Below are 22,432 nucleotides of genomic sequence, written 5' to 3' on the forward strand. Positions count from 1 at the left end.
AGAAAATGAAGTGTGAGACACAGGTGAGTTGACACTTTTGTCAAAAAATCCCAGTCACGAGTCACATGCAGTGACTGCAAGATGATTTTTGATGCTTGTTATGACTGCAGTGCCATGACTGGAAATTCACAGAGGAGCAAGCAAGAGATTTTATTGTGGAAGGATGTGGTCTGGTGGCTAAAGAAGCAGTGTAGTTTTCAAGAGAAACTTTGCGAATCATCTCTGCCAGAACTAGCTATTCACACTGTGACCTTCAAAAGGTTATATTAGGTACCATTCTAATAACATCTAGGACACAAGGGTAGTTCAGAGGCTTAATTAATCACGGTCTCAAAGTTTCAAATTCACAGACCTTCTGTGAAGTTAAAAACAGTATCATAATAATTTGAGCCCTCTAGCTGGTTATGTTCAGGATCAGCTACCTGGGGTGATTTAAGATAAATGCGTTGGCAGGTACCGCCCCTGCAGTTAGTCTCATACAATTCCCTGCGGAGTGGCAGTATTTTTAGCTGCAAGCAAACCTGCAGTACAAAACAACGTAGCACAAGTATTTCCCAATGTAAGGTATGGGGGGTTTATACTGAATTTAGGAATATTGCAGTAGCAATCCCAGAGTGATTCGTTTAGTTCAATGCCTGGCCTTTGAGAGTGGACACTGTCAAAAGTTCCCAAAGAGGAAGCCAAGGCAAAAGTGGGAACTTAGTGAGTAGCCTCCCCACGGGATGAGTCCTGGGCTCAATTATCCCTTGTAGCAAGATCTTGTCATTAACTGTACACTGTGGAGAAGAGTCCCCTTTGATCTGCTTTAAATGCTCAGTTTAATTAAATTCATTTTATTCATTCTGAGGAGAAAGAATAAGCTGAAGTAAAACAGTTACCCTCTCTCTACTGTTTTTCCTTTTATTCATCTCCAAATGACAGTTCCAATCTTTACAGTTTCTCTCCATGTGAACACTTTAATCCAGTAATTTCAATATCCCATTTCTGACCCTTACTTTTTCTGAAAAAAATAATTTTGAGAAAAAAATAATCAAGAATTAATATAGTATTTCAGATATACTGATTAGCTTGGTTTATAAAGCAGTGTTAAGCTATTTGCAGGGTCTGTTTTCCGTCCAGAGCTGTACAGTACTCACACAATTCTCCCACAATTTCTTTACCTCTGCATTTTAAGTAAAGGTTTTCACTGTCACCAATTATGATCCACTTTTTTTTTTTTTCTGAGTAGAGTTAATTTTCAGTTTTTAACAATAGTTGACATTTGTGTTTGTTTTTCTTTTCTTTCCCAAATCTAATTACTTTGTATTTATTCAGAACAGAAAATTGTACTTGCTCTCATATTTCTATCTTTCCTTGCTTTCATAGACTCTTTTCAAGTTTTTCACAGTCATCCCCAGTGGCCTTCACCCACCTTGTGTCATGTGCAAAATTTCCAACCTCACTGCTCGCTCTGTTTTCCAGATCGTTAAAAAAAAAGCAAAAAATACACTTGACAGTATGGATTACAACACCTGCTGCTAATCTTTTGCCAATGTGAAAATGTATCATTTATTTCAAATTTTACTTTCTCCATCCCATCGAATCTAATGCTGAGCAGCAATTTAACTGTTGCTTAAGATATTTACAGATATTGTCAATGTGAGATTAAATAAAAGACACTTTGAATAAGAACTGCCATGTGAAAAGTTGTCCCTGTTTGATGACTCTCATCTTATGTTAATTTCATTTATTCCCCTTACACTCCTAATGTTAAATTGCATTCGTCCTTAAAATGACAATAACAGGGGAAATATAAAGTCAGACTGCTGGTATTTTAGGATTGCTCTGTGGCAATGCCATGTGGTCATCAGAACTGTTCAGATCTTTTCTCTTGTTAAAATATCAGCCTTAAATGCATATCCAGGAAGAATGAGTGTTCTTTGATGGAAAACAAATTCCATTATGCGCAACAGGGTAAAGCATGATTACCTTTACCTGTTAAGTCAGGAGATCTATTCTAGGAATTAGTCTGCTGGGACCAATATTTGCAACAGATCAGTCTTATACATACATGAAACCATAATTAAAAAGTGTCTGGAAAAGAAATAAATCTGCTATAGGCTGAGTAAGAGTAAGAGTATAGATTCAAGAGGTTTTGACTGTATTGAATCTTTTCCAAATGATCTGAGTAATCATTTCCAAGTGTTGACTTTCCTGGATGAAAGCAGAACTAAACTAATACACACAAGAGGTATGCTCACAAGCTGAAGAAAGAGGGCAGCAAAAGGATACCTCATTCTCATCCACAGGACCAAGTGAATTTCATCTCAGCGTTATCTGTAATCAGCATAGACCTTTATGACGCAAAGCCTTTCTGTATGGGATACTGACCAAAATAAATCTGTGCTGACATTGCATTCTGGATAAGAGACTGCTTTTGCCCTGGAGTAAGGGATGCATTTCTAAAGACCAGGTGCTTCCTTTGGGATAAAGTTACCATTTTCAGAGAATTGCATTTTCTTGGGGAAGAAGTCTGTTATGGCTAGTAATTAAAACAAAAATGTAGAAATTCTGACCCAACCTTGCATCCCATCTGTGGGTCCCTATCTCTGAGGGGAAAATGGATCCTAGCCCAGGAGCTGGCAGGGCTCATTGAGAGGGCGTTAAACTAGGTAAGAAAGGGGATGGGGCTGAAACAAGGCTTGTTAGAGCTGTGCCAGGGGGAACAATGGCAAGGCCGGGGGATAAGGCAATGGCCCAGCTGAAGTGCATCTACACTAATGCATGCAGCATGGGTAACAAACAGGAGGAGTTGGAAGCCATCATGCAGCAGGCAGGCTATGACTTGGTTGCCATCATGGAGATGTGGTAGGACCACTCTCATGACTGGAGTGCTGCAATGACTGGCTATAGGCTCTTCATAAAGGACAGGCAGCACAGAAGGGGTGGTGGTGTGGCTCTCTATATTAGAGAATCTTTTGATGTTGTGGAACTCAAGGCTGGGAATGATAAGGTTGAGTCCCTGTGGGTTAGGATCGGTGGGAAGGCCAACAAGGCTAGCATCCTGGTCAGAGTCTGTTATAGACCGCTGAACCAGGATGCGGAGACGGATGAGGAGTTCTACAGGCAGCTGACAGAAGTTGCAAAATCATCGGCGCTTGTTCTCGTGGGGGACTTCAACTTCCCTGACATATCCTGGAAACACAACACAGCCCAGAGAAAGCAATCTAAGAGGTTTCTGGAGAGCGTGGAAGATAGCTTCCTGATGCAGCTGGTTAGTGAGCCTACCAGGGGTAGTGCCCCACTAGATCTTCTCTTCACAAACAGAGAAGGACTGGTGGGAGATGTGGTGGTCAGAAGATGTCTTGGGCAGAGTGACCACGAAATGGTGGAGTTCACTATTCTTGGCAAGGCTAGGAAGGGGACCAGTAAAACTGCTATATTGGACTTTCGGAGGGCTGACTTTGAGCTGCTAAGGACACTGGTTGGCCGAGTCCCTTGGGAGGCGGTTCTGAAGGGCAGAGGAGTCCTGGAAGGCTGGGCACTCTTCAAGAGGGAAATCTTAATGGCACAGGAGCAGTCCGTCCCCACGTGCCCAAAGACAAGCCAGCGTGGAAGAAGACTGGCCTGGCTCAACAGAGAGTTGCAGCTTGAGCTTAGGAGAAAAAAGAGGGTTTATAATCTTTGGAAAAAAGGGCGGGCCCCTGAGGAGGACTATAAGGATGTTGTGAGGCTGTGCAGGGACAAAATTAAAAAGGCCAAAGCTCATCTGGAGCTCAATCTGGCTACTGCCATTAAAGACAACAAAAAATCTTTTTACAAATACATCAACGCAAAATGGAGGACTAAGGAGAATCTCCATCCTTTACTGGATGCGGGGGGAAACTTAGTTACAAAAGATGAGGAAAAGGCGGAGGTGCTCAATGCCTTCTTTGCCTCAGTCTTTAGCTGCAAAACCAGCTGTTCTCTGGATACCCAGTACCCTGAGCTGGTAGAAGGGGATGGGAAGCAGAATGTGGCCCTCACTATCCATGAGGAAATGGTTGGTGACCTGCTACGGCACTTGGATGTGCGTAAGTCGATAGGGCTGGATGGAATCCGCCCGAGGATACTGAGAGAACTGGCAGAGGAGCTGGCCAAGCCACTGTCCATCATTTATCAGCAGTCCTGGCTATTGGGGGAGGTCCCAGTTGACTGGTGGCTAGCAAACGTGACACCCATCTACAAGAAGGGCTGGATGGTAGACCTGGGTAACTATAGGCCTGTCAGTTTGACCTCAGTGCCAGGGAAGCTCATGGAACAGATTATCTTGAGTGTCATCATGCGGCACTTGCAGGTCAAGCAGGCGATCAGGCCCAGTCAGCATGGGTTTATGAAAGGCAGGTCCTGCTTGACGAACCTGATCTCCTTCTATGACAAAGTGACATGCTGGGTGGATGAGGGAAAGGCTGTGGATGTGGTCTACCTTGACTTCAGCAAGGCTTTTGACACCGTTTCCCACAACATTCTCCTCAAGGAACTGGCTGCTCTTGGCTTGGACTGGTGTACGCTTTTTTGGGTTAGAAACTGGCTGGATAGCTGGGCCCAAAGAGTTGTGGTGAATGGAGTCAAATCCAGTTGGAGGCTGATCACTAGTGGAGTCCCCCAGGGCTCGGTGCTGGGGCCGGTCCTCTTTAATATCTTTATCGATGATCTGGATGAAGGCATCAAGTGTACCCTCAGTAAGTTTGCAGATGACACCAAGTTAGGTGCGTGTGTCGATCTGCTCGAGGGTAGGAAGGCTCTGCAGGAGGATCTGGATAGGCTGGACTGATGGGCTGAGGCCAACTGTATGAAGTTCAACAAGGCCAAGTGCCGGGTCCTGCACCTGGGGCACAACAACCCCAAGCAGAGCTTGGGCTGGGAGATGAGTGGTTGGAAAGCTGCCTGTCAGAGAAGGACCTGGGAGTGATGGTGGATAGTCGGCTGAATATGAGCCAGCAGTGTGCTCAGGTGGCCAAGAAGGCCAACAGCATCGTGGCTTGTATAAGAAGCAGGGTGGCCAGCAGGGCTAGGGAGGTGATCGTCTCCTTGTACTCAGCTCTGGTGAGGCCACACCTCAACTACTGTGTTCAGTCTTGGGCTCCTCGCTACAAGAAGGACATGGAGGTGCTCGAGCGAGTCCAGAGAAGGGTGACCAAGCTGGTGAGGGGTCTGGAGAACAAGTCTTATGAGGAACGGCTGAGGGAGCTGGGGTTGTTCAGCCTGGAGAAGAGGAGGCTCAGGGGCAACCTTATCGCTCTCTACAGGTACCTTAAAGGAGGCTGTAGCAAGGTGGGGGTTGGTTTGTTCTCCCATGTGCCTGGTGACAGGACAAGGGGGAATGGGCTGAAGTTGCTCCAGGGGAGTTTTAGGTTGGATGTTAGGAAGAACTTCTTTACCAAGAGGGTTGTTAGGCATTGGAATGGGCCGCCCAGGGAAGTGGTTGAGTCACCAACCCTTGAGGTCTTTTTAAGACATTTAGATGTAGAGCTTAGTGATACGGTTTAGTGGAGGACTTGTTAGTGTTAGGTCAGAGGTTGGACTCGATGATCTTGAGGTCTCTTCCAACCTAGATGATTCTGTGGTTCTGTGAAAATGCATCAGACTGTCAATACACTGAGCTCTGCCACTGTTACCTACTGACTGTGGGGATGAGTATCTCCTGCGCAGTACTTCACTCCAGCAGCAGCAGCTGTAGCTGACTGTGCTGTTGCAGGCAGGCTCACAGAGGTGCTGAAATGGAGCTCTGTGAGCAAAACTTTATAAAAAAAGTATATTCACAACTGAATGTGGAAGACAAAACTTTACAGTTATAATTTGCTTCTCATCTCAGAAGATCCCGTGGGAAACCACATCTTCCAGAGACAAGATCCAAAGTCGTGCTACATGGCAGCTCAGATCTCACAAGTATCTTGTGACCAGCACCTTGGGAGCAGAGATGTCCATCCAAGCTAAGCCACTCCTGCTCCCTTCATCCACACATGCATCATCACTCAGCACATGCTTCGTTGTAAGGCCACGTCTTTTAGATGGGGTCTTTTATAAGAGAAAGTTGCGTGCCACATTGTGGAAAGAAGTGAATACATATAGGTCCATTACACAAACTGCATCTAACTGCCCTGAAGAACAGGCTGTGAACACTGCACAACTAGATTTTATCCTTCCCTTTCCCATTGCTTATTTTGACCACTCACAACGTAGCTGGCCCCAGGTAGTCTCAGTTCTGCAATTTATAATAGGTGTTTTTGTTTTGTTTTGTTTTGTTTTGTTTTTTGACACATCACAGAAATCATATAGTTCAGTTTCATTTTTTGTGAAACACACTCATATTTGTCAAAGGAGAGAGAAATTATACTGTAGTTCATACAGATATCTGTCTTTTCAATTATGCTACAACCTCTTTATAGCTCTAGGTGGGTCTGAAGCCATGAGTGTAATACAGAAGCAGCAAAGAAGGACTGTAAGCAAGTGTTTTTCACTTCACTATTTCTCACAGATCCATCGAAAAGGCAGGTATCCTGTCCAAGCTAGTTATGTAGGTTCCCTCTTTAGTCTGTGGATATAGGAAGATACCTCCAGTGGGAAAGTGATCCTGTCAGTCTTAGACACCTATTTTTGGATAGAGTGAATCATCTTCTAGAAGCACGTCTCTAATTGCTGACTACCGATGGAGCCCAGACTGAGACTAGACATCTAATTTTTTGATGTCAAAGGTTAAATGAAGGAAGTCCTACTCTAAATCACAGCATCATTATGTTTCAATCCAAACAATTTGTTGCAGTATCTTCATGGTGTAAAGCCGACACTCTGTCACACAAAGACAATTAGAGATAATGATAATGATTCTGAGAATAAAATGTAAAGCACTATTTATTCTAGAAATGCCAATTTTAAAATAGGACTGATCAAGCTTAGGGAGATCTCAGGAAAACTAGGTGGCAATCTAAAACCTTGGCAAAGAAAACCAGATGCTACCAAGTCATGCTGTGCTTTTGCTCTATCCTTGAAAATACAGTAAAAGCTCTGGGTATACTTCATACATTTCTTTGCTATTCCTCATGCTTGGTGCCAAGCATAGTAAATAAAAATTATCTTTATATGTAAGATTTAAAGCTCTTAACATGCTGCATTTATATAATTTTTTTAGTGCCCCTTCAGTATATTGAGAAGACAAATCAGTCTTAAGAACTGTGTCGCCTCTGAATTGCCTTCTTATGCAAAAAAATATGGTTAACATTGAATTTGAGTGCATCCCAAACGTGTGTACACAGTGAAGTTGACACATGCTGCTTTTATAATAGACCACATCACCAGACAGGAAGCTCTCTGCTTCATGGAAATTAAAGCCAGGAGGACAGATATCATCTGTGTGTATGGGCACAGAGGGCGAGAAAAAAGAAACAGTTTATGAAGATCTAACAGTCTAAGAGTCTAAGAAACTTCCAAAACTGCTACACACCTCTTGGCAGGAGCCTGCCTGCACGTAGCCACTATGCACCTTTTGCCTTGTGGGTGGAGGCTGCTTTTCTGTCTGCAGCATCTGCTGACTCTCCCCACCTCCGCTCCAAAGTGGCTGCTTGAGCTGCCTTAATCTTTGCATCACTTCACAATAATAGTGGTGCCAATGATTAGAAAAACAAAAGCACATTAATGAAACAAAACATTCGTTTTACAGCCTCCTTCCCCTTCTGTCAGCCAGCTAAAGGCAATTTCAGCGTAGAAGTGTTTTCCTTTCCTCTCAATAAGGTCTTTTCCTGCTGGAGTTCCAGCCAACTCCACCGTTTTTTTTCCCGTCTACCTGAGCTCAAACTAATTAAAAAATGGTCTTTGCAAATACTCTCTGGGGGATCACCAAACTTGAAGTGAGTTTTCAAGAGAAGGAATACAGTCCCAAAATGTATGACTTATATTCCAGTAGCAAATTCTCATGACTTTGGGTCAGATCCTTTGATGGAGTAGTCTGGCAAGGTTCACTTCTGACAGCAGAGGTACACTGGTTTATACCAGCTCAAAGTTTCATCTTGCCTTTGTTTACCAAATGAATGCTGAACCTCCAAAAAACAGTGAGGTTAACAAGTCATGCAGCTGCAGTCATCCGTTACTGATAGAGAGGCATAAGGGATGTCAATCTCACTTTCTTCCCTTCCCAGCAGTCTCCTGTCCCACTGGCTGTACATAGATGGGGTTCCTTGGAGAGCCTTCTGCTCTCATTAGCTTCTCCACTGCTGGGGAGTCATTAGATTTAAAGCAAAAATGGGTAGATCTTGTTCACTCAGCAATAATTACACAAAAATAGAGACCGATAAATTCCTGGAAGATAATTGCTGGTGGTAACAATTGAAACCTGAAGTCTGCTGCTCTGAAAAACCACTGTGTGCAAGCTTGTTTCTAGCTAAGAATTTCTTTTTACCAGGAGATTCTTGGAATAGGAAGATTTATGTGCTTCACATCTCTTTGTGCAGCCCTACATAGAGGGAGAGAACCTCAGTGTGTGCACACGTGCCTGTGTGTACATGCAATATCTCAGAGGATGCCTTTTCAGAACAACCAAATATATGCCGCAGCATTAGTATAGAACATATCTTGTTATTCTGGTCACAAATTACGATGGGGACACAGAGCTACTCCAGCTGGGTGTAGCCATTAGTTTACTACCTACTTGGCAGGAGATATATACAGGACTATCTATATGGCACAAGTGGAATATGCACCACGGTGCTCAATTCAGCCATAAAAGTGCTCTAATTTATTGAAATAGTGCAGTTGGATGACACAAAAACTAATCAGGCTAGTGATTCCACTACTATCTGGAACAAATCACCCCCCTGCTTCACCATATCTCTATCTAGCACATTCCTCCATCATTTAGAAACAATCACAGTGCTATTGAAATGTGCTAGATAAATGGCATTTGAAACTGAAGTTCTCTGTGCTTCCATGGAAAAGACCTAACTAAAAAATGTCAATGTATTTTCAACCTTGCAATGAGACTTTGTGTTATTCCTGCCAACAGAAACAACATTACAGTCAATTTTCCCTTTCCTCCAGACAGCCTATCTGGCACAGACAGGTCATGCCATCAATCTGGAGAAATCCAAGTGGTTTCTGGTTCATTGCAGAGCACAACCTTCATGAATAAAGCTATGCTGAATGAAGTTATACTGCTTCCTCTAGCAGAAACATAGGTGTGCCAAGACCTAGCTGATCTGCTAAATCCCAACAAACCTAAGCTGGCTTCACTCGGTCTCGGTGCTGGTGTGGGTGGCTCTATACCATGCACCTGGCTGAAGAGGACAGGGTGCAGATATTGGAATGACTCAGGAAAAAGTGCACCTGAGACCAGCAGAGCTCATGTGCCAATGCCCAGCATCACTCTGGACAGCCTGAGCTAGCTCCCTGCTGCACCACTCAGACATCTTTCCACAACACTGCCCACCATAACCTACTGTCTGTGTATAACCTTGATTATTTGATCACTTAGATTTTCCTAGACCTTCACTACCACAGATAATGAAGAACCAACTGTCTTTACAAAGTACTGCAATCTAAAAGATTGTCAGTATTATTTTATAAGGGTGTTCAAGTGCTAGGAAATTCTGGCCATACCCACTGAAAACATGAAAGTCCTTTTTCCAGCTGCTTGAGCATATGCAACACCCAAAAGGGATGGAAAAACTGGTCAAGGGAAGGCTGTTAGCTCTTGGTAGAGGTGGAGAGGAGTGGAGCAGTGAAGTATCAGCCAGTCTTGCTGTGATCCAATGGCATTCTTCCTCTTGCCTTCCAGAAGAGCCTATAAGAGGGACAGGGTATTTTGATCCCCAGAGCTCTTCAGTCCTATTCCATCCAAATGGTGCCAGCTGTGAGGATGTTTCCTGGCCTTTGCCTCTCCCTGACAACTCATTTCACAGGGTGTTATCTTCATTGCATGCTTCAACTGTACCAATAAAGGTGGAATAATAGGTAAGGCAACTACTAGGCCTCATTCATTATTAACCACAAGCACATCTAAATCAACTAGCTGGAAGTGCTAGCTGGTTCATGACCTCCACCAAAGCAATTCCTGGGTTTTGGGTACCCAGGAATCCAATGCTACCACTTTGGAGGGCAGGACAGAGTTGCTTAAGTTGCATTTGCAAGGAGGTTTACATTAGACAGAAGCTTTATAGGCATGTGTGTTTAAATGAGTTTGAAAACGAGAGTTTGTAGAAATGTTCTATGGTGTATCCTGTTTAGCATTTCCTTTTGGAGAAACTGGCAGAAAAGCCAAAGGATATGGTTTTGACAAAACCAATGAAATCATGGAAACAATGTCAATTCACTATGGTTTGTGGTTGTAGTGAGCGATGCCATCATACAATCACAGCAAACCATAGAGCATGTAATTTAGTGAAATGTGGCATAGTTATATGGCAAAAATATTTGTCATGCAATAGAAATGGTTGAAACAATCAGATGCCTTTTTTTGTGCTGAGGCTTCCTTGCAGGGCCCTGCTCGCTGAATTAATTAACTCTGTGTCTCCAGGTTCCTGCAGTAAAACCTCGCTTTACAGGATGAACATGACTAGGTGCACCTCAGCCCTGCACATTACTTTTCCATTTGCAGGGTGTTTTTACGGGCCCAGACTTTGCTGAAGACACAGTGTTCTGGCCCCAAAGGACATGTCTTCAAAATACATTTCAAGTGAGACTGCATCTGCTCTTTTGGAGAGACACAAGTCTAATAGGCAATCTGCTTGATTTATGTACCATGAAGTATGATTAGAGTATGGATAAGATCCTCGTTCATTACCTAATTTCTTTGAAATGATGAACCTGGTGTGTTTGCTATGAGATACTAAACCAAGAGTAAAAGGACATTTTCAAGGCTGGCTCTAAGCCTGTATTTAGCAAATCCTTTCTTGTTTTTGTTCATCGGATCTCTGTAGAATGATTTTTCCCCCTTTCTAAACAAATAATATATATATATATATATTAACATTACATAATCACTTTTGCTTCAGGTACTTTAAAATCATGCATCATTTAAACTTCACAAAGGCATTATTACACCCTGGATTCAAATGGATAAACTGAGGTAAATGGGAAGCTAAGCAATTTCCTTGAGAGGCTGAGCTGAATGTACAAGTCCAGAGTTTCCATTGTGTTAACTAGCACACTGCAGATCCTTAAGCATTCTCAGTTTTTCTGGAGTGAAAAATCAATGCCATCGTCAAAATGCACTATAAGGGAATACAGTATGTTGTTGACAAAGATACATTGTCCAGAGACTTCAGTTTTATGAAGTTGCACTGAAGAAAGGAAAAGCAATATTTTAAGAGCACAGAGACATAACTTTTAAGAGCACAGAGACATAGCTCTCTGACTGGGGAGAACCTTTATGCAAGAGATCTTTAGGAGCTGATCCAAAATCTACTGAAATTTCACACTGGCTTAAATAAAGCTTGAATCAGGACCCAAACTGCTGTATTATGCAGATATTTCTCAAGTTTAGGAAGTGACAGATCATTCTGTGCATATCTTAAATGAAAGAATAGGAGCAGCAAAGGGAAATAATATCTGTAAAAACAGAGCAAGGAAATGGTGGAAGATCATTCATTTGTCACTTTCTCTTTTAAAAGAAGACAGAGGGGAATGAGAAAACAGTAACTGGGAAATGAGGTGCACTCCAGATCTGAAAAGGCAGTGTCCATAAAAGAAGAGAAATCTAACAGAATATTCATGGAGAATTAATATCTCTCCCTCTCTCCCCTGCCAGTTCTTCTCTAGGTATATGTAAATCTTTATCTAACGTTAAATATATGTACCTTTAAGCCATTAGGAATCCTAAAGAAAAGTTTGACAGTTTCCATGTGATTTCTATTTGTGTTACTTAAGCTGTTTATTAAAAATCTTTTGAATACACTCTACTAGTCTTTATGCCTACTCCTCCACTAAGGCAAAACAGCATTTATCCCCTGAAATCATACCAACATCACAGATTTACAAGAGGGCAAGACCTCAGGATGTTGGGTGTATAATGACTGCCATTTTGCAGTATTCAGAGGTGCTGTAGAGCACAGCACCAGTGCACCACTGTCTGAAATGGGGAGGGACTGCAGCAACTGGAAAACATCACACAGCAAAGGAAAACAGCGTGCTGTAAATCTGTGTTGCCATTGTGGCAATTGCTTGGGACTAGGAGAAGGTGGTAGCAGACTTTCTTATCTGCATGAAAATTTTTGAGCCTCTGCTGCTAAGTTTTACCTAAACTTTTCCCAAAGTTTCAGTAATAAAGCCTAAGATTTTTTTCTTAGAGGTGGTGTGGTCGATAGAAGCATGCCTCAATAAATGATATTGCACACCATGGGGAGTTCTTGTCTCTCCTTTAGCTGATGCTGTGGTCAAGGTCACTGTTTGGTTAGTTGGAGGTTGTTTTTTATATATATTGAATATAACGTAGAATTCACAGAGGACAGAAGCAGCAGCTTTTTACAGATCTGGGCTGGAGCTGCCAAATTCAGAGCCAGACTCTCAGCTGGCATACAACATACACTGAAGTCAGTCAATTTTCAGCCAAGAAACACAGACTTGGGTTTTTGCTTCCTTCAGGAAAGAAGAGGGGAGATGATCCAGGTCTTGTTTTTTTGCTACTACAAACTATTAGTTGTTGAGACTGAATTTAAACTATCCATAGGCTACATGGTTTTATATGAATTATTAGTGTTATTTACTCTCTGCTGAGCACTGATACTTACTCAGGGAGACATGGAGGGCTATGCTGCCCTAGAAAACAGAATTCCACTCTTTCCCTAGGCTTTGCAGAAAAATCATAGAATTGGTATCAACAGACCTGAGCTCTAGCAAAGGTGATGCCACACATCTTGTCAGAAGTGTTGCTCCTGCTGTGTTTAACAGAGCATTGCCCATTCACCTCAGAGAGTGTGTGAAGAAATTGTTTGTGAATGTAGAACACGCCCAGGTTTTTGTATATGATGTGATATATCTGCTGCTGGCTGATTAGCTGGCCTGCTGCAGCCAACTTCAAATATGAGAAGCCAGACCTTGACTGAACGAGATTTAAGTTAGATGATTTCTGTTGCCTTGTATTATGGCTTTGCTCTGGGTTTCTCTTTATCCTGTTTTGGCAACTCCATCCTCACGCTGCAGATGTGGAGTGGGACTCACCACACATGCATACCCTCAGAAGTGAGGACTGGGAGGAGGTGTGCCGGAGGTACCCCCTCAAGCTCCTCACCACCCTTCAGACCAGAGCTCAGATCATCCCCACCTCCCCACCTCTTTCTCCCCAGTCCCCTGCACTTCATATGGTCACTCCTAGACCGCTGTAACACCTCAATTCAGCACTTCTCAGGGGACTGGAGAGGCCCCAGCCATTATTTACATGGGACTGGGACAAGATGGGGTCAGGGAGCCTGTTTAAATTACCCCGACCTCAAATGGCTGCCCTACAGACTGCAGTATTGTCTAGGCTCCCCAAAGCATAGCGAGCTTCATTGCTGCTCACCACTTTTTATTAAAGGTTCAATCACACCTTGAAACTCATATGAACCATCCAACTCCCTGGAGGATAAAAAATAAAAGGGGAAAGCTCACAGACAATCTATAAATCATAGCTGGTAATGTACTGGTACATTTGTACCACATGCATTTGTAATATCCTCTTGATAGCATACATTGCAAATTCATCTGTGTAACTGACATATTGGTGAAAATGAGGACTTGTTCTGAAATCACTCAAGGCCAAAGTTTATTGGATAATTCACTCACAACAAATAACTTACTCAGTGTTATGAACATGTGATGTAATGTGCTTATTTGGTGACCTCTGTGAATGATTAGTTGCCCTTAACCCCACTCTTACTGCAGTGTTGTTTACCCTCAATAAAATTACCACACAGCTGGCATTATTTGTTATTGCTTTTGACACTCTCAGTGGAGGCATTTACAAATGAAGTGGTACAGAGACTACAGTATCATGAAGGCTTTTCAGCACTCTAACAAGACAATGAGAGGAAACTTGTCCTACCATTTCTTGTGCCCCATCTGTTTTGTGGATAAAAGTTATCCACGGCTTGGACCAGCTTGGAAACTCCAAGGAGCCCTGGGTTTTGCATGTACTGAAGCTTAATGAATTTTGCAAACTAGAAATGAAAATACCACAATTAAAATATTTGATGATGCACCACCAAAATGATGTTGTTCACTTATTTTGAATTGGAAGTTTAGGCTTGTGTATTTGTAATAACACTTCACAGATAGATGGCTATTACATGTTCTGTAGTTGTGCATTGTGAAAACAATGAAGTAAGAGAAGATCTGATGCCTTTCTGGATAGAAATTATTGGGTTTGCAGAATAGCTAACTGAGAATGATCAAGATTTATTGGGTTTGCAGAATAGCTAACTGAGAATGATCAAGATTTTGCCATGGCCTTTAGCTTTGTTTAGATTGCAAGACTCGGTATGTGTAAACAATAAAAATAAATAAACAGAGGTGAGAAAATCAAAGAGTATGGAAGAGAAGTGATGACAATAAAAACTAACAAACAAACAAACAAAAACAAAAACAAAACAAAACAAACAAACAAAAAAAACACATTCTCTTCAAACACAGGTCTCAGGCATGTGCAGAGAGCACAATGTATGTCTTTTATGCCTCCTGTCTCATGTCGTGAGAGGCTCTCTCCAGTTTGCTGCCTGCACCTCTACCTCTTGTTCCTGCAATTTCACAGACTGAAGAAACAGCTGCTCCCAATTTATTTAATCATCATTAGCCAGCATAATCACCTACCCATGTTCACTGGGCCAGCAATGCAATGTTACAGGCTTATAAAGCACCTTCTGCACCACGTGTCATTTTGAATGTGCACACATGTACTGTTTCTGTACAACTCTGCAAGAACTGGTTCCAAAGCTGAGATAGATGGGACTGACCTTTCAAAATGTAATTCATAATTAAAGAAAAGAGAGAAGCTACCCTCTGTCTAGTTTCTAGCTTGCAGCTATTTGTTATGCTTATGTTCGACCTACCCTGTGAAATGGTCCAGCACATGGTACAACAGCTGCAAGGAAGGTAAATGACAATAGAGACCCCCTAAAACTAATGTCAGCTAATGAAATAAAGCTATTTACAGAATTTAGTTACCTCCCAGCTGTTTAACAGGCTGCAGTTCAGGTTACTTTGGGATAAATGGAAACCAAAAATAAGGTTATGTTACAATGGAAGAAGACACCATTGTCGTTCTATTGTAAATGACGTCCGCTTGAGTGAGAGAAAAGGCTGTATAAAAAGAACAGGAAAGCACAGTCCTATGCTTTGAAAGTCAAAAGAGGCATGTAAAATAATACACCTCCTGTTGCTTAAGTCATACTGATCCCTTTGAAGAAAGTATGGAAAATAAACTCACAAAGCTTTCAGTAATTAACTTATCAAATCATTGCATGTATGGAGTGGATCTATGATTTCGGTGAATTTCCATGTCATTATCGCTAGCCAGCAGTCATCTTGCAGCAGCTGCCAGGCTGGCAATGCAATTTGCATCCTCACTTTTGTGGGACCACAAAGGATTTGCAACATGCACACAGGCAGTGGCCCTGCACAGCTCTGCAAAAACTGTTGTCAAAGCCAATACCAAAGAGAAATGGGATGTAAATCAAAACATTTTGAAGGTAGAAAACTACAACAAATAGTTGGAAGAGACTGAAATCCACACACTTAAGGAAGAGACAGTAACTGCCTACAGGAGGGTAGATGGATGAAGTAGCTAGATAATGAAGTGGGAAGAAACAAGGAAGGGGAGCTAACGAGGGAATCTAGGACAGGAGCCAGTTGGTAAAGATAGGAAGTGTCTGGTCAGAAATATCTGAAAACATACCTGGAGGACACCGAGCCTTGCTAGCAGAATTGCCACACAATGCATTGAGAGAACAAGACGGGATGGAAGGTAAAGCTGTAATTCCTCAGGGATGTAAACTGAGGTTGCACAGGAGAGTCTAATTCTGGCATTTCCAGACCTCTGTGCACACAGTTCCTTATTTCTCATCTTAGTTACATTCCTCTTAGCACAGACAGAGACACTTCAAAATGGGCCCTCAGCAGAGCAGATAAAGTTGGTACAGCAAAGTGATGATATACTGAGTAACAGAATATATGTACAGACTACTATATAGTCATCCTTTAAGTGTTTATGGCTTGAGATTTGAAACCGTAAAGATGTATCCAACGACAAATTTATTTTGGCTTTAAGTTTTGCTATGAAAGTTTTGCTCAGCATGGTGGGGAAGGAAAGATCTGTCAAAAGTATAGTCCTTCTGTAAGGTTCTGGGAACGTTTTTTCTTTTGGCAAGGTTACAAAGTGGGCTTCTGCAGTGTGCCGAGATTCACCAGAACCCTTCCTGTCTTTCTAAGCTCTGTTATATCTATTACGTTGCCAATAACTGTGACATAAATAGCATGGGATTTTACTTTGCTTTTAGAGCTCTATCTAAAGGAAATGTGCAGTGATACACGGACTTGTACCAACTCTCTGGGTTTATGCTCAGTAATATCACCCTACAGATTGGGCAATACATTTTTAAAGTGCTGTCAAGTCTGTGGGGGAGTTCACTGTGTGTTTTAGAGTCTCCTGAATGGAACATGCAGCAAAGCTGAGATTCACCACGTATTTTGTTTAACAGAAAAAGAAGCAGACTAAAAGAAAACAGGGCACTCTATCTACAGTGTATTTCCTGTACAGTCCTGTGATTGTGCAGTTATTGCTGAATCGAGTCAGATTTCCACTTCTATTGTTTGGCACTTGCACCTGAATACTCCCACTGTCAGTCACCACTGTGACGTGTTTAGGGCCTAAACCCATGAGTGAACAGGGTTGGTGCATGTGATGTAAGATTAGGTATAAGAACTGGTACCTGGATGCTGGCAAGGCTCCACATGTGTCTTCTGTTTACACACGTTTCCATGCAAGAATACAATATCACTTAATAAGCATATTTTCTAGAGATTTTTTAATATGCTCATATTTCAAGCTACTAAAATCCTGTAATGAACAACAGCTTTCTCCTGTCCTATGTCTAAACACTCTAATTAGAGCCTGGAATTCACCTTCAGAGGGAATAACTGTATTCTCTTAGCAACTCTTACAAACCACTGAAGAGCCACTAGGCTCACCTTCTTATTTCTGTGAAGTCCTGTACACAAGCCAAGGGACCTGTTCACAACTTCTCTGACCTCTCCTGAAGCCAGAGTGCAGTTAGTGCACAAATATCGCCTGGGACACCATCAGTTCTGTGCTGCTGTTTTTAACCACCATGTAAGCAGGCTGACGAGTAGCTATGTCATAACTGGTTTGGATGCACTGCCTATAGATGCAGCTTATACCTAGACATAAGCCTAAGACCAAAATCCAGCCATCCCTACGCCATCAGCTTGTTTTTCAGAACTACCTTTCTTCTTCTATAACAGTTAAGCTTTTTCTGGAACAGTCTCCTTCATTAAAGAGTACAACAAAATACAGAGTGGTCTTTCCCAACATTACTTAAATAGGATAAAACTGGATAGAGAATTTCCACACCATGTAAAACATAGTAAATACGAAGGATCAGAAATAAGGTGCAGACTTAATATCCTGGTTTTGGAACACCTTTATTTATCCTACAGTTGGGATTTATCCTATCCTATCCCGTCCTGTCCTGTCCTGTCCTATCCTGACCTTTAAAACAAGCCTGAGGAGGGGTGTGAAGAACTGAATTGGATAGCATTACACTAAGCCTGTCCTCACAGGTCTTTAGAAATGCCTGGTTTTATTTCAGGGTGCTCGACACTCAGTTCATACAAGAAGCATTACTGCTAGCCTTGGAGACAAAAGTTCTTAAATTCATAAATCTACAACGCAGGGTATGTAGTTGAAAAGAGTACTTTTATGCTACCCATCTAAATTTTCTTAACACTGTCCCATTTGCGTCCCTTCAAGTGCCCATACAATCAATTCTTTGCTGTTGGGATTGCTACTAACACCCCACAAAGTGGTGTGTTCTCTGCTAGGGACTAGACTGAGACCTATGAACATGTCCCACGTGGGTTGCAGTCTGCTCATGATAACTTGATCGTAACAATCCATGCTGCTGACACACAAGTGAGAGAGCCTTGACAATTAAATCCCAGTCATTAGCATCACCATGGCTGTAGCCACTTAGTCTCAGCACTGGGCATGACTGCAAAGGTATTTGCAGTGTAGTGGAAGTAAATAAATAATAAAAAGGTACTGTCTGCTCCATCATCTCTCTAACAGTAATCTGGAGTGTCACTTGTTCCCAAGCTATTCCAGACAACCTGAAATGCACTGAGGAGGATAACAAGAGTAATTCTGCATGAGTATTGTGACAATGGACTGTGTGCCTGTGCCCAGCTTATTTGGATTGTTTCCATTACATTGCCTCAGAACATAACAATAGGTACTGCAGAAGAACCGAACAGAAAACAGGAGGATTGCTTATCAACCATAGGACCTTGCTGACTCAAACTCTAGATTTAAAATATATAAGCACCAGTTCACTAGGACTCCTCATGAGAAAGAATTGTGGGGACTGCAACGGTGGAGAAAGGGCTCCTTCTCCCCCACTCCTGCAAGCACACAGGCTTGCAGATAAGCTAGTCCCTTCTCCCGTCCTCTGGTTTCTGGTAGCTGTCATCTTCTCTACTCTGCTTTTTTTTACTCACAAAGCAGACAGCTGCACAGGGATGGACAGCTACACTTCTCATCTGGCCCCATCAAGTAATCAAAGGTCACTTCTCAAATATCCTAAGTTTTCCCCATACTTATTGAAATGGAAATGATTACTTGTCTGTTCAGAAAAAAGGCACGTCTTGCCTATTTAGTTCCAAGGGTAAATCCTATTGATTACTGGAATTGGGATTTCCTTACATGCACTACTGTGAAAAGTCCAATTCAAGAGCAGCAGAAATTACTCAGGAAGTGCTTTGCAGCAAAGGTAAAGGAGAAAGGAACACGCGTTTTTAAGGATTGTAATGAGTACCAAGCAGCAGACTGATTTCATTTCTCTCTCTCTTTTTTGTCTTTTTTTTTTTTTTTTCTTTTTCTGCTTAGGAAACACCTGAACCAGATTGATGCCTCTGCTCCTGTTTCAAGAAGCTGAATGTTTGAGGTCCAGCAAGGTATTCTTTTTTTGAGCCAACAAAATGCCTTACAAGTTGCTGTATCTCCTTCTCTCTCCTAACAGCTGGTGGCTGGATACCACACCTCAGGAATTCTACTGTTCATTAGGCATGCATTTCCTCCTCCTAGAGAAAAGTAAAAATGTAGCACATATTAAGATGTGAACATCTCTCTGAGATGGGCTGAACTGGGGAGGCAGATGGCATCCTTACAAGTGCAATGTTTTAAGTGAATTTTTAAAGAGTAGGGTCATTGCAAGCTTCCTCACTCTATCCCAATAGAGTACTGCCATCTTGCCTCAAAAGTGCCTCCTCCTGCAGCCAGAGGGACCAGATAGTAGCCCTTTCCCACTTCGGTTCTTTTTTTTTTTTTTTTTTTTTCAGGTTCTCTACTATGGTAACAAACCGAGAAAACTCCTTTACTAAGCTGGCAACTATTGTCTATTGAGAACTGGGAGGAGGCTCACAGTTCCCCTCAATATCAGATTTCAGGGGGGAAAACAGGAGTTTCATGTCATTCTTAAGTCTGAGTTCAGTTCACACTCACAGGCATTCCTATACATTGACTAGATGTCAAAAGACATGTTGTCTATAGGATAGTTTATGAAGGTCTTTATTAAGGTGGTCTGTGTGGAAGAACTTCCTAGTATAGCTGTATGACTGAAGTTATAGTGATTTAGCTACTTCTATAGATATTCACTTCAAAATAAAGAGGATTATTTTCTTGTTTAGGTTATGCCATATTGAAAGTGACACAGACAAAAAAAAGGACACTCTTGTTGTGAATAAGACTACTCATATAGTAGGCATCCAGTGATTTAATTTTACCTGTTCCCATTTCCAATGTAAAAACTACCTTTCCATGGGATCAAACCTTCTATGTTTCTGAGTCAGTGGTCTCTGGGGTCTTGGAATTTCCTGTCTACTGTATGGTTTCATGATTGAGAAGTTAGGACTATATGGGCGTTATGATTGTTTCCATAAGAACATAAGACCACAGTAAGTCAAAAGACTTTCCACTCATATGTCTTAATAATAATTTTTTACAGCATCACAATACATAATAACATTTGGGAAAAAAAAAAACAAAAACAAAAAACAAAACAAAACAAAACAAAACAAAAACTGTCTATAACAATCACTAGCAGTACAATATATAAAGTCACTGTTATTCTTTGAGGTAATTAGAACATGGATTTGCATGTGCATGTGAAGCCACACTGCAAAGCTACACTTGAGTCACTGTGTCTTCACAGGTGCTGTATGCACCTCACTTTCAGAAGCACATCCCACAGTCCTGTATGCTGTAGCAAACTTAACTCTTCTGCTATTCTTTCTCCCATGCAAGAGCTTATAGATCTGGAGCTTACAGACCTACTTATCTCTGTCTCTACTGGTTCAGATAACTCATCCACGCAAAATGGTAAGTGACCAGCCCAAATGAGAGCTTCCCTTGGGGTTTAAGCTAGTGCTCTTGACAGTCTGGCCTGATTGAAAGCATAACTCTATCATGTAAAAAGATTTTTGCATGTGGGTGAATAAGTTTTGATAGGGATACCTGAAGGAAAGCTTGACTCAGCCATGAAGCAAGGGCTTCAAACCAGGGTTTGATGAGCTGCCACAAGTCAGCTAAGCTAGTGACAAGCCAAAATTTTAACATACTGTAATCTGAAGTATTCTCTTCAATCTGTTCAGTTCTGTTTGCTGAAACTAAAGCAAGTGTGTCCTTCATCTTATTTTCATTTGCTCTGACAGAACTGTGTGTGCACAGTCAGTCACAGCTGATAATATTACACGTCCCAAGATGTTTTCTGAGCTGTGAAGCTCTTACAGTGCAAATCAGCATCAAGCCCATAGTACTAAAGGCTTCCTCCTCATAAAGCTCTAAAATGCCACTTAGTTGTCTTTGGCTATTCTAATAGTTCCATTAAACCCTGACTATCATGTAGCAAACGTAGCGATCAGAAAACAAGTTACTTGGTCATAGTTTTCTTGGGTGGCCAACTCACTTTACTTTAGAGAGTTTCTCAGGAACTGTGTTAGTCTTAATCAAAAAGCATTTAATCTAGTGTCACTGAGAAAAACATTAATTCACTGTACTTCTAAAGTACCTCTCATATCAAGATAGAAAAGCCTTTTCACAAGCACTGCTGACTCACAGTGCCCCTAGGAGATATGTGTTATTGCAGTCATTTTACACTTCATGCTCACTTCTTCAGTGAGCAGAGAGGCACAAGCAGTAATCATGCAGTTTCTTTTCTTCTTTCTACCCGATGTATATAGGCTGGCTATTCTTACTATTATTAATTATACACCATTCTAAACGTAAATAGCACTTTGGAGAACATTAACTATTTTGAGTAATATCAATACATCAAGTATAAATCAGTAATTATGGCCATAATAAGAAGTGCATAGCTTAATGGGGAAAAAAATGCACCAATTATTGCAGCTTAAGTAACAGAACCTGAGAAGTAGAGATAGGTAATGTGAATACTTAACATGTCACGAGACATTTCCAACATCTGCATATTTATGGATATTTTATACAAATAAAAATCCAGAGCAAAAAAAAAAAAAAAAAAAAAGCAAAACAGCTGACTTCAGGAGATGAGTCTAGAAATCAAGAAATTTGAGAGAGAAATTCACAACAACTCAAACTAGAGGGTCTACACATTTACAGACACTCAGAACAGACACTCCAGGCCTTTAGGTAGGGTAGTGCCTTCTGTTTTCTAGATAGAATAGCGTAACTAAATTACAACTTTAAGCAAAAGTAAGATGCAAACATAAACTTCTCTAGACTTACATGTGTGTAGCTGTGATCAAGTTGTATTACCCAAACCCAGATACTTTGTATTTGTAGTTCTGGTATAGGTTTTACTCACCAAAAGAAAATTAAAATTATTTCCAACAAAATAGATCAACTCTTCTATTCAGAATTGTAGTTTGTTTGTTGGTTTAAAAACTCTACAGTTCTTTTCTTTGTTTTCTTGTTGCTGTTTGTTTCTATTGAAAACTGAGTCATAGAAACTTTACTCACCCCTGCTGACCAAGTAGGCCTTGTTCTGCATTCCCCCCTCTCACAGCTGGGAACTGAAGGATCTTTCCTCCAGCTACTTCCTGCATACAGAGTGCCTGTTGATGACAACAGTCATTATTTCCACACATTTACTTTAAAAAGAAAGTCAGTTCAGGAAACAAGCATGCTAATAACAAAAACCCTGTTTCCTCTGACTTTATGGAACTTTTAAAATAAAAG

At 41.5% G+C, this 22,432-nt stretch overlaps 1 protein-coding gene across 1 annotated transcript in view; it reads right to left on the bottom strand.

The window, feature by feature from the left end:
* Positions 1-22,432, bottom strand: part of LMNTD1 (lamin tail domain containing 1) — a gene marked incomplete at its 5' end in the record, with an annotated part of 75,306 nt that overhangs the window by 24,102 nt on the left and 28,772 nt on the right. The window contains one exon of the mRNA XM_084537008.1: positions 22,214-22,308. Coding sequence (XP_084393134.1) covers positions 22,214-22,308 — 95 coding nt within the window. The remainder of the gene's footprint in view (positions 1-22,213; positions 22,309-22,432) is intronic.

This window comes from Aythya ferina (assembly GCF_964211825.1).
Source record: "Aythya ferina genome assembly, chromosome: 1".
In the NCBI taxonomy this organism is placed as follows: domain Eukaryota; kingdom Metazoa; phylum Chordata; class Aves; order Anseriformes; family Anatidae; genus Aythya; species Aythya ferina.